The sequence below is a fragment of the Anas acuta genome, chromosome 1, assembly GCF_963932015.1.
Source record: "Anas acuta chromosome 1, bAnaAcu1.1, whole genome shotgun sequence".
In the NCBI taxonomy this organism is placed as follows: domain Eukaryota; kingdom Metazoa; phylum Chordata; class Aves; order Anseriformes; family Anatidae; genus Anas; species Anas acuta.
In genome coordinates, this window is record NC_088979.1 from 14,472,710 (window position 1) to 14,486,537 (window position 13,828).

A 13,828-nucleotide genomic window follows, 5' to 3' on the forward strand; every position below is an offset into this window, starting at 1 on the left:
TTTACTCAGACTTCACTAAGGCCTTTGACACTGTCTACCATAAGACTGTCATAGATGAGCTGGATGGGCAGACAATGAAGTGGATAGAAAACTGGAGAAATGGTGGAGGCCAGAGGGTGACACAAAATCTGGATGAAGGCCAGTTAGTAGCAGTGTCAAGTGACCAAGGGTCAATACTGTGTCCAGTCCTGTTTAGCATCTTCACTAATCATCCAGATAACGGAGCAAAGCGTACCCACAGCAAGTTTGCAGATGACACAAAACATGGGGGACTGGTGGATACACCAGAGGCCCATGCTGCCATCCATAGGGATCTCAACAGGCTGGAGAAGGGGGCTGACAGGAACCTCGTGGAGCTCAACAAGGAGAAATGCAGAGTCCTGAACCTGGGGAAGAACAACCCCAGGCACCAGGACATGCTGGGGTGCACCTAGGTGGGAACCAGAAAAGCAGAAAGGGACCTGGGGGTCCTGGTGGGCACCGAGTTGAACAAGAGCCAGCAACATGCCTGTGCAGCAAAGAACCCTGACAGCATCCTGGGCTGCATTAGGCAAAAGTATCACCAGCAGGTCCAGAGAGGTGATCCTTCCCCTCAAAGAAGCACTCTTGAGGCCACTCCTGGAGTCCTGTGCTCATCGCTAGGCTCCCCAGTACAAGAGGGACGTGGAGCTACTGGAAAGAGAGATTCTGCGATTCTGAACTGAAGATGGTTTGCAGTCACTGTCCTAATGCTTATAGAAAGTGTGAGACAGTAAAAATGAAGACTATAGTTTTTAACTGATTTAATTCCACATGTTGCTACAGAGCTAACCTGCTGAAACTGAAGCAGAAATGAAAAACACTGTGCTCAGTTTCTACAGAATAGGTGCTGAGTTCATGAAACACTGCTGTACAGACAATATTCACATTTTTATTGATATTATTCCATTTTTATTGATAGGAATTCAAACACTTCACACTGCTTAATTTAAAATGTATTTACACTACTCCAATTTTTTGTTCATTATTACATTAACATTCACAAAGTAAATACCAATAAGAATGAAAAAGACAAGACTGTGCCCATATATCCAAATATTAAAATTCCAAAGGTTACATGAAATGTCATACATTTTCTTCGAAAACAATTGTCCATTTTCAGTGAATTGTGAAAGAGACAAATTGTAATGGAAGAGTAAAAACCCAAATATGAAACGTTGACTATGAAACTTAAGTATAAAACAGACCATAGTTCTTGCACATCAGGATCTACCTTACTTGTATAAAACAGATCCTGAGAGTACAGAGTGCTCAGGGTCCATAAAATACTCTCAGGGCCTGATTTTATACAGATAAGGTATTACAAGGTATACAAGTAAGAAACCTTACATATGCTCTGACATGAGCCAGTGTAATCTTGCTTGATAAGGAATATAGAAAGAAGAGCTGGTTATGGAAAACCAACCTAAGGTGAAAAAAAAAAGGTATTTTTCCAAAATATGATTACTGGAGTGACAGGTATATGATGCTTTAAAGAAAACTTCTTGCAATTTCTTGGCAATTCAGATATGCAAAGAGCATAGAAGAAACACATTCAAAAGTCAGAATTACTGTCCTTATTATAATTTTTCCACTTACTGAGATTGCGTAAGAAACAGTTAAACAAAAGCTGACAAACACTAAGCTTCATTTTTTTTCTGAAAATCCTTTTCTTAGGGCCTTCTCACTCAAATGGGAACACTACAAATGCTGACATTTCATAATAAAAATGAGTAACTGTATTATGCAAATATCTAATAATGTTTTAAGACTGAACTGTCTTCATTTTACTGAAAATGAAAAGTGTTAATTTGCAGTGATATATTTTCCCACATAACTGCTAGAAGAAAGGCATTTCTATTTTCATGGGTTAATTGAAATATGGATTAAAGGTTCTCCGAATTTTCATTGAAACTGATTTAATTTTGACAGGTTTGTTGTTTACTGTCCATGTATCCCAGTGAATCCCAGTTGCAAGAAATCTACCTGTGTAACGATGAACACCATTAAGATTTGCAAGGCCACACTGGTTGAACCACCATCCAGTGCTCTCACTGAAGTTACTGCAGCTCTTTACAGGCTGTTGTTTAATAGTGCACACTGGCCTACACCCATCATTATCAACATCAAATGTGCTGAAAGGCATTGAATTCTGATTATCTTCTTTTCTGTATCCTCTAAAGGCATCACCTAAGTGCAAAAGATAAAACAGAATGATGATAAAGGAGTTATTTATGGAGAAACACTACAAACTTTTCCTCTAAAATTACCAGAAAAACAGATTTGCTCAAAAGCAGTTCAAGACAGCACTAATGAATCAGTAATGTGTTGAAGACACAGGAAAAGAAAAATATAAAATACTCAGAAGTATGGAAGAGGTGATGGAACACCTTTACCTTCCTGTTGCTCTTAGTGATACACACTAACTCTGAAGGTAAAGGCTTCTGTCCTCAAAGACAGTAAAAAAAAAAAAGATAAAAGAAATGAGAAGAGCTGTTAACTGAAGATTTTCCAGGAATGTGCCCAAAGTTCCAGAGTGAGTCATGAGATGAAACTGAATTGTTTAAACACACACGTCAGTGATTACTGGTTCTATTATCTTACTAAAAAATAATGTTTCTTACAGGCAGAATAAGGCACCAACAGTTTCAGAGAATAACTAATACTTTGATAATAAGTGAATATTCTTGCATATTAGTAAACATGAGGCAAAACAAAATTAGAGAAATCTTTAAATGCATTAAAGAAGGAAGTTCTTACCAGCATTTCCTGAATAATGCCCCAAATGGATTTTAAAAGAACATGCTTCATCCTCTATCCAAAATCCATCATATGCTGCATAGGCATGCTTGTCATTTTCTGATTCCAAATCCACATAAAGACTGAAACTAGTTGCTTTTTGGTTTACTATATGAAAAATCTTCCTCAATCCAAGCCAAAATTCCCCTAAAACAGGAATATAATGTATAGTCAATAAATTTCTAGAAACAAAAAGTGTAGTGTCTTCTAGTTTTCCTATTTTTGTTCCTGAACCAAGTGTAATAAAAATTGTCTGATGGGCATATGTCCATTTGAAAGACTAATGAGTGGTCTCCTTACTTCACTGGGAAAATCCATGAAAGAATTCATATGCCTGTATCATTGCTTTCCTCAGCAACAATTTTAGAACACTGTACACATGATGACTTTCAAATGTTCATCTCCAGCCTGCTTCAGAAGAGTACAAGAACTAGAAGTGCTAAAGGTCCTCATGACTAAATAGAACTCAGTAGTGCTCCTAGAGGCAATACTGAGAAACATATGATAGAATTGTATGAAACACAACAAAGCTCAAACCCTGTTCTCGAGATTTGCTGCCCCTGTAAATCATGCTTTTTTCCATGAAAGGTTGCTCCATGTGACTTGAACTTATTTCTATAGTTGAAAATGTGTGTGTTTCATTGCAATCCCAGACAAAATCCTGAAAAAGCAGCTGTTTTTAGGTTAGCTGGATGAGAGGTGGCACTAAACAAAATAATACCACAATTGTGTTGGTATTAGGTACTGAAATATATCCATTCTCTTTCTAACCATTACTAATGGTGTAATATTACTGTTTTTTCTTTCCTTCAGGGAAATATTTTGCAAGCATTATTAAAACCACATAAGGCCTTTTTAAACCTGAAAAAAAAAAATGGGGAAAATGCAACTTATACATATTTCAGGATGAAAATATTGCAACATATTAAACACTTCTTGTGAGCAGAATACAATGGTTAAAGATTCCTGTAGGGTGATGTCATCATTGAGAAGATTAGAGAATAGATTTGATGGAGAGGGAAAATAAAACAAACAAACAAACTCTAACTAGAAGTATAACTAGAATACTTCTTAAGAAACAAGAACTTTATTCTCCATACTCCTAAAAACCATACAAGTTAGTGTAAATGTAGCTTACATAAAGACAGCAAAAACACTGGATCCAAAGTACTTAAGAGTATCTAAAATTAATACCAGATAGGTCACCAAATCCATCCAGATATTCAGACCATGTTCTCTGAAATGTAATGATTCCATCGGTTCTTTTCTGAACTACAGTCCATCCACCTCCTTGAAAATCCATGTCACACAAAACCTAACATAAACATAGATACTATTAAGTATTCTTGAAGCAGCTATGAAGAAGTAAATAACATTTAAATGCAATAAAGGTGGACTATTCTGATTCTTGCTAAACAATGTACCTTCCAATTATTTTAACGAAAAATCTTGAACAAAATTAAGTAATTAACCTGGAGTATTTTCCTTTATGTTCTTTTTAGTCTGCTGCATTTGGAGACTTCCTCAACCAGTGCAAACTGTTGCATGCAAGTGTCTGTTCACATCAGATGTAAAAAACGCACTTTCATAATTGTTAATGTATATTAATAAAACCATGAAGTGGAAGCAACATACAACAGCATGTATTACTTATGCAAAAACTTACAGATAGAAGCACTAATACTGAATATACCTTTATTTCAACAAAGCAAAATAGACACTGCTTCTTTTGTGTTCTCCCCTACCATTATACTTTTCCTCCCAAGAAAGGCTGTCTTTGTGATCCCTGGGAGATGCAGAGCCCTTAAAAGGTGAGGGAATGGAAAAAGTGATAGTGATAAGCCAGTATATAATCATTTATGCTGGAACAGTGGAAAACTCTACATCAAAAGGGGCCCCAATCCAGGAAAGTCTCAATATGAACATTTAACAGCCTGTAACTGAGCAGTCCCACTGAATACACCAAATCGACTCTCAAATTCTTTGCTTTATGAGACATCACTAAAATTTGTGCCCAACGCTATGTCAAATGGCAATGGTCTACCTGTTCTCTGCTCTACTATGGAGTATCACGTTACGTGGCACATTTTCTCCTCAGCCCATTTAACTTTAGACATGTAATTGAGTTCCCTAAATTGGGCACTTAATTGTGCTTGTCTCCCCTCTAATCCCCCATCTAGAGAGAAGTGGCATTCATACTGTGGCTCTGGGAAACCAAGATCTAAATCACCCTCTGCAGGTGGCAGATACCTCCTACAGTCTACAGAAAGGGTCCTTAGACTCTTGGCTGCACTCTATGGGTTTCACTTAAGTGCCCAAAGCTAAGTGCAATGCATCACAGTCACTTTGGATATTTTTCGTGTATATCCTCAGTGCCAGTGCTTCACCAGGCCTAACAGGAATTAAACATTCTTGACATCCTAATATAGAGAGGTGCATATTGCACATTTAGACAGTGCAACCACCTAAGGAGCAGTATGAGTTTTGTATGTTGCACCTGCATGGTTTGTACCACTCAGATACTTGGCATGAAACCAAAGACTCTTCCCTTGGCAGGAGCACATCAACATCACACTCAGACCTTCTGTGACTTAACATCTATGAAAGACAGGCAGGCAACGAAGCTGCAGTTTGATCTAATTAATGCAACTTGGACAGTCGTGGATTCTCAAGCAAGTCAATGCCATTGGATGCTCTGAGCAATTCTTATAACCTAAATATTGAATGAATCATAGTAAAGGTCATGTGCGTGAAGGTACAGCTGGAAAATGATTGGCTTTACTCCCTGGAGAATCATGTGTTTATTTCAGTCACCCAGGGGAGGTGGAACTGGAATAAAAAGAAATATGTATGATTCCAAAATGAGTGTTTAGATACAGATACCTAAAATGCATTAAAAATAATCCTACTGACTCATCCATTGTCTTGAGAAGAGGATTGCATGCTTGGCTACTCTTCTCACTATCAATCAGAAACAGAAGAGGAGCCCAGTTAGTCACAACATCAAACTCTGATCAAGTATAAATCAGTGGGAATGGTGATAATTCTCAGAAGGAACAGATTTGGGTCTACATGAAAGATCATCAGCCGATTATTTAGATATGGCACCTAAACATACAGCAGCTAAGCAAGAATATGAAATAGGTACACAAAAAATTGTCATTGCAGTATTTCTTAATTCCTTATATGCTGGAAATGATGTGACAGGTTTCTTTCTTAAAGCCTTGTAATCATTAATCCACTTTACAGTTTGTTTTATGTCCCATATCATGCAAGGTATCCAGGGCATGACTGTGACAGGTACAATTTCAACTAAATGACCAAGAAGTTGCTTCTACTGAATATTTTCCCTTTCCACCTTTAGTGTACATAAGAAGTATATTACAAACAACTGTAGTTTCACTGACCACCCTGGAAGTGTCATCGATTTAAATTTACTTACAAGGAAAGGAATCAGAAAGTGAGAATGATTCAATTTTCCAGAAGAGAAACTGTTTTTAATTGCCTCGTGTTTGGATGCTCAGACAAAAGGCCTAATTTTCTGAGATGACAAGAAGAACCTGCAGCTCACACCAAAACTGCATATTATTACTCCCTGAATTCAGTTTTAAATTAGTTCAAGTTAAACACCTAAAACCTATGCTCACTTTTGAAAACATGGCATTTCAAACATGAAGTCATGAGATCATGAGAAATTTTTAAAATAATTTTCTTCATTTATCTATATATGCAAATTATTCTAGAGAAATTTTGTTTTGATTTCAGATACATTTAAGGGGCAGCTAATTTTCCATTGCTAAAAAGGTCCTCATTTAAACAAATTGTTTCATACTTTCTTTTCTGTTTTTATTATTATTATTACTATTATTATTATTATTATTATTATTATTATTATTATTATTATTATTATTATTTTCTTAATATGATTTTCTACCTGTTTGTATTTTTCTTATTTTGCTAGTCTTTAAATCTTCCAAAATGCATGGGTATCAACCTCTTAAAAGCATAACAATTTATTGTTTATATTTTAATTTCTTGATTGTTTTTGTTCATCCAGAATTTCTCTTGTACTCTTTGTATGCTTCAACACATGTTAAAAATACCTTAAACAGTTTTCCTTAAAATAACATTCTGTAGGGAACACACCACATCCTTTAGATATTTTTCTCCGAGAATTTTTGGCACTATCTTTTAATTTCTGTGTAACATCTACCAGACAAGAAGTGAGACACTCATTTCATGAGTGCAGAGATTTCTTATTATTTATTGTTACCTTGTGGTTTTAATCAAATTATTATTTTTCCTTTTGTTTCTTGTTCTCCTTAGGGAACCTTTCCACATATATAACTGATTCTTGGTTCCTTAGACACTGGCAGTAACTTCAAATGTGGAAAAATGATAAACATACTTTTGAAGTGAAAGGAGCTTTACCATTTCACATGTATTTGCCAAAAGCTATGACTAGACCAAGAAATCACTTTTCTCACATAGACAGAAAAGCCATACCATCTCTCAGTAAAAGTAATTTGGGTGAGGTATGAATATTTCCTCAACACGATACCCCTCAATCCAGAAGAAAGCAGATGCATTTTGTGCTATGGTTCAGCAGAGGTGAGGCAGAGAGTATTTTCTGCATACTTATAAGTGTGATTATTCTGCAAACACTTCTACATGTCTTTGCCTTTATTTTACCTGGAATGAACTTGCTGATGAGCTACAGATATTCGCCTTGAGCTCGCTGCATTGTATAGAGCAAGCAACAGGCTTTTCTATCAGGGGTCTACAGAACCAAATCCATTATGTCTTTTGAGATCCCAAGATACTTCTGAAGCCTTTTCATAACAACTCTGAGCTCTTTTTCATAGCATTTTGTAGGTTTCCAGCTGGCTAGAGATAAAGGGATTCATCCTTCCTTTGTTATATATAAAGGAGGACTTTAAAGTTTGATATTAAATTTTGCTATTTATTAACTGGCTAAAACTCCACATATTTTTTTTTCTCCAAAAAGTAATGACCTCAGCATGTACTGCAAAATTGAAAGTTTGTAACTGCCATATCTGCCTTCCCACTATGCATAAGGAATTCCTAAGTAGAACAACCCAAAATAAAAATAAACTGACAAAAAAAAATGTTTTCCGTATGGTTTCATGGATCTGGTCATAGGAAACATGACTTCATGCTGCACTTCATCCTTTTTTTCTTCATTTTAAGTATGTATGTCCTACAATGACTGGATATGAAGACTGTAAGTTTAGACGCTCTCTGCCTTAAGACTGAGTAATGATAATGCTCAGACAAAAGCTAAGCACCTATTTCTCTAGCAGATGTACATCAACACCTACATTAAGACGCCCAGGAAATATCATAGTCCAAGGTATAGATACCAACATCGCCTCTCAAGAGAAGGCAACACTATACAGTTGTCCAGCAAAGCAAGAAGTCCAATTTTAGGTCCAAATGGATCAGACTTTTGGCTCTTCACTTTCCACCTCTAACATAGAAGAGAACAGCATTTTTCAATGTCCAAAAGGGAGGCTTGAAATTTTCTTCAATTTTTCTCTTCTGTATATTTTTCACTGTATTTGAAAACTGATGAGGGGATATTATGAGAGATTAAATTTCTTTGTAGAAACAGAGAAAAATTTCCAAATTATAGTAAAGGCAGGCACATTTGGATGTTTTGATAAACTTCTTATTCATATGTTGGGATACTGTCAAGGAAAACACTTTAAATCTATTAAATATATTCTAAGTGCATATTCTTAAGTAAATTGTGACTATCGTGAGAGATAAATTCATTACCTCAAAAGGATAATTTGATCCTTCTGGATGAATAATGTACAGACCAGTTGGAGTTTTTGAAACAGAACCGATGGTATCTTTAATATCAGTGCAATCCAACCCTAGAGAACAAAGTATTTGATGAAGCTTGTTAGCACAACATGTTAAAAAAATACAGCTTAAGCACAGAAATATTAATTTTGTTGGGAACTTATGAATGACATAATCACTCAAATATTGTCATGAAAACTTAAAATCATGTTTTGTCATGAATTTACCTTATAAATGAAAATTCTCTGAACTCCATTAAGCTTGGAAAGAAGAATAAATTGCATTCTATTGAGAAAGTTCTATCTCATCTCAGCTGATATGATACAGAAAGTAAAGATTTTATAACCGGGTCTTATTTTACAGATTGTATTTGGGCAACACTTGTACAGAGTAAAAACACAAATTATCCAAGGAAGAATGTCTTCTTCCTGGAAATATTTGTATCTATATTTATAAAAGCTTTCACATCATAATGTTTATATAAAATGTCCTTTGCTTCTAAGTGTTAAGCCTGGTCTGTGTTAGACTCAAGGAAGCAGTTCCTAAGGCTAGGAGGAGTGCTTAGAGGTAATGTTTCCTGTAGTTGGGCTAGACACTATAAAGATGACCAGTGTAGAAATGACTTCCATTTCATTTGAAAAATGGGTATTGCAAATGGTGAGCACAATTATTTCATTACAAAAGAAAGTACTGGTTAGGAACATGAGACATGAACTGATGAACTGATGATCATGCTTGGTATTTTCCATAAAAATCAACAAGATGCTAAACAGAATGCCCATAATTATCAGCTTGCGAATTATTTAAACCTGTTCTTACATAGATTCTTACATAGTTCACAAATTTTCCAGATTTTATGTGTGCATACTAACACAGAATAAATACTGTACATGTTATAATTGTTTGGTTTTGCTTTAACTTGTTCTTTGTTAAAATACTCTCAAAGATAAAAAAAGGAGGAGGTCAAGACTAAATGTGAAAAATACTTGCCATGAGATTGAACTGCTTTGTAAGGAAGTGGATCCAAATGCTTTCTCAAAACTTCTGCATTCAAAAGAAGAACTCTGTTCATGAGTTCATTCACCTGCAAGTTTAAATAAAATATTTTTAAATATGATGCAGTGAGAAACTTTATATTCGTAGGAAGCTCTTTTTCACAGAATCACAGAATTTTCTAGGTTGGAAGAGACCTCGAGATCATCGAGTCCAACCTCTGACCTAACACTAACAAGTCCTCCACTAAACCATATCCCTAAGCTCTACAACTAAACGTCTTTTAAAGACCTCCAGGGATGGGGACTCCACCACTTCCCTGGGCAGCCCATTCCAATGCCTAACAACCTTCTCAGTAAAGTTCTTCCTAATATCCAACCTAAAACACCCCTGGTGCAACTTTAGCCCATTCCCCCTTGTCCTGTCACCAGGCACGTGGGAGAACAGACCAACCCCCACCTTGTTACAGCCTCCTTTAATGTATTTATAAAGATAAGGTCGACCTTATAAAGATAAGGTCGCCCCTGAGCCTCCTTTTCTCCAGGCTGAACAAGCCCAGCTCCCTCAGCCACTCCTCGTAGGACTTGTTCTCCAGACCCCTCACCAGCTTCATCGCCCTTCTCTGGACTCGCTCGAGCACCTCAATGTCCTTCTTGTAGCGAGGGGCCCAAAACTGAACACAGTACTCGAGGTGCGGCCTCACCAGAGCCGAGTACAGGGGGACAATCACTTCCCTAGACCTGCTGGCCACACTGCTTCTTATACAAGCCAGGATGCTGTTGGCCTTTTTGGCCACCTGAGCACACTGCTGGCTCATATTCAGTGCTAATCACTCCTTATAGAAATGGAACTCACACCTTACCCAAAGTACAAGTGATGGTGATAGAAATTCTAATTCTACTGTTCTAATGATAAAATAAATAAAAAATATATTTTTCCTCCATAAGACAATAAGTGTAGTGCTAAATAATAATAAAAATCCTTATGATAAAGAATACCTGATTAGAAAGGTAATCCAAGGAAGACTGTTGATCATCCATCATGTTTCTCACCAACTTTTTTGTGCTTCTTGCATATTCAACAAGAGAGTTCTGTAAATTTCCTTTGAAAGAAATATGTTCACCTACTTCATTAGCACAAATTAGAAATATTCTTGACCAAATAATGGCATGCTTATTTATGATATCTAAGTGAATATTGAAGGTGTTTAACCTTAGGGTACCAAAAAGTGAAATTAAAGTAGTACAGAGACCAAAGATTAAATACAAATATGCTAATACCTCAGCCTCACTTGTTGCAGTGCAGACATCTTAAGAAAAGATGACTCTTCATAAGGTTTAAAGAATTTCATATTTTGCTACTCAGATAACCAGTTAGTGGATACAACAGAAATATAAATGTACCTGATAAAGGATAGACATGGTTTCCTGCCATTCTACAATTTCGTTCATTCACTATGCTATTTACTCATGCTCCTGCTTTTTGCCCTGATGCTAAAAATAAAATACAATAAAATAATAATAGTAATAATAGTAATAGTAATAATAATAATAACAATAATAATAATAATAATAATAATAATACTTTTCCAGATAGTTAATAGTACATATTAAAAATCATATGAAAAAGACAAGAATTTTGACTAATTTTTCTGAGGATGGATAGACAGCATCCGTTGATATGTAGTTTTGTCTAGGTATCTCAGACATCAAGCTGAAGTACAATTTCTTCTCACTTAATTTCAGACACCTAACATTGGTATTTAAATGAGGGACAGACACCCTAGTCTTCCTCTTTAAGGGAGAGCTACAGACATTCAGAGGACAACACAGACTTACATGGAGCAAGTTGTTGCCTGGATGTGCTTGTCCCCATCAATGATTATAAAAAGAAACTACTACAATAAACTTTGTCATCCCAGCTGCACACAACACCCCAAATCTTTTGAACAATATTCACCTTGGGTAGATGGGTCAAAGTCTGTCACATGTGCTCAAGAAAAATAAAAAATAAATTGGCGCAGCAAAGCATAGCATAGCAGAGGATTGCGTAGCATGGCATTGCATAGCTTGTTGTTGAGCGTATTCTTTATGAATACATACTGCACATGTACTGTTTTTCCCCTCGTAAAATTTTAGCTTGAACATCACATGGTACAAGGCATTGTTCTTTTTGTTTTGAAATATCTGCGGATTTATTTTTCTCTTCTGCCTTGAGTGGTTTGTCCACAGCTCCAACATTCCTTGTGCCCTGTTGTACCAAACAATGAAGGGGGAAACAAATTGATCATAAATGTATGTTAAATAGCTCGGTCTGCCAAAATGAAGCAGATTACTCCATTGCTTTATCAAGCAATACTTGACAGAGCTGAGACCTAGGCCTATGAAGTATCTTCTGCTTAGCCATACCTCTCAAGAGTATCAGAGGCAAAGAATAACCTCTATCAATTTTAAAAATACCACCAACATTTCTGCTGTGGTATCTCTACCTGTGAGTACTGTGAACTGGAAGCTACAGCTCACAAGTGCTTTCACTTAAGAAGACTACATCCACCACTCCCAACAGACATCTCAAATGCTAACAAAGTTAATTTCACTCAACAGGAGAGGACTTTGGGACTTACCACGTACTACCAGAACACTTTTACTCTACAAAGTCCCTAAATCCATGACTTAGACTCTGATCAAGGAAATAATTCCACAAATTATTAATTGCACACGAGTAGTCCCAAATAGATTTGCAGACAAACCCAACATTTAAAATATTTTAAGTGCTCTTTCAGAGAAGAGAGTAAAGGGACTGTATTTACAGGGATAAAATATCTGAAATGGTAACACTAAAAGCATTGGTAAAAGTAGTTTCAATCTGCTGCACCTATAAATGTTATTTTAAAACATTACTTTCATATATAATATTTTTTCCTCCACGGTACCAGGTAATATGATATAAGTGAATTTCTCTGATTCATCACTTAAAGAAAAGCTAAAAGTAATCCCTGAAATATGTGTCATTGTATAAAGGCTAAGAAACATATTTTCCTTTGTCTTTGTTTCTTAATTCCATAATCTCAGAAGGCACTGTGGCATGCTCCTATGCTGCACTTTCAGATGTAAATAGGACCCATAGAAATGCAAGGATTTTAATGAAAATGAAAATTTATTTAGACTTGACTGTATCTTCAGCATACTTGTTCTCCTTTCCTGCTTCAGGTTTCTCCTTCTGGTTTTGGCACTACACTGACACAGTTTTTTTTCCTATTTTTGTTTTCTCAAAGTGAAACTAAATAAATTAATTATCAATACACATTAATAAATAAGTAAAGAAATTAAATTATTAACAAAGATATTTTAAGAAAAAAAAAGTTTCTGAATTATTTTAATTGCTTTTTGTGATTAGAGATAAATAAATGCTAGAGATCTAAAAGAATATGTTTCTTTAATATAGAAATAAACACAGAATAAAGGAAGAAAAATTCTATAACAGTTATAAATAGATCAACTGAAACTTACAAATAAGTTGCTTGAAACCAAGTTTTGTTCCAGGGCTTTACCACAGCTACTCACCAGCTGTTCAGTTAAATACTGTTCAGAAAATATTTTAATCAATAATTGTTTTTAAAATGCCAACATAAAAGAGGCAATTAAATCTAACCTCAGAAATTCAAGTGAAAACTGTGACGCTGCCAAGACCAAGAGTTACTCTGCCTTTACAGTGATATAGATGGGATTAAAAATATGGCCTAACCACTGAGCTGTGATAAAAACATTATTACAATATTTTTCTCCTAATATACTGAATTTCTACAGCTTCTTTTCTCTATCTGAAAATACCTGATTCTTCTGTATTTTCATACTTATCCTGAATAGAGCAGTCTATATTTTAAAAAGCATCAGCCACTTTTCTGAGAAACTATTCAGCTGTATTCATTATCTTATCTCAGCATAGTAATTGAAAATCTTACCTTAGATGAACAAGGTTTGACATTACTTATGACAGTCTCTCCCCAGCTGACCAAAAATATACTAAGAGATATCAATGAAGTTACCCTAAAGCAGTTCATCTTTTACTTGAAGAAATGCAAATGTTTTGACGGGTTTCAAGTTTCTGTGGAAAGGATTGTACACTATGAAGTCCTGAGCTAACTATTCGGGAATGTGTAGAGCACAAAGAGCAGCCAACACATCAC

General features: G+C 35.7%; 1 protein-coding gene across 4 annotated transcripts; it reads right to left on the minus strand.

Annotated features, from left to right (window-relative positions):
- Positions 1-830: 830 nt before the first annotated feature.
- ANGPTL5 (angiopoietin like 5) lies at positions 831-13,828 on the minus strand. Of its 4 annotated transcripts, none has more exons than XM_068669896.1 (9): positions 13,604-13,828; positions 13,152-13,223; positions 11,745-11,892; positions 10,641-10,765; positions 9,640-9,733; positions 8,620-8,720; positions 4,012-4,132; positions 2,779-2,964; positions 831-2,208 (listed from the first exon to the last, which is right to left on the minus strand). In XM_068669896.1, exons 1-9 carry the CDS (start codon positions 13,700-13,702, stop codon positions 1,889-1,891), a joined length of 1,266 nt encoding a protein of 421 aa, XP_068525997.1. In that variant the 5' UTR covers positions 13,703-13,828; the 3' UTR covers positions 831-1,888. The 4 variants fall into 4 exon arrangements, with proteins under 4 accessions (XP_068525997.1, XP_068526005.1, XP_068526014.1 ...); XM_068669904.1 differs by having other exon boundaries at positions 833-2,208; positions 10,641-10,744; XM_068669913.1 differs by lacking the exon at positions 13,152-13,223 and having other exon boundaries at positions 834-2,208.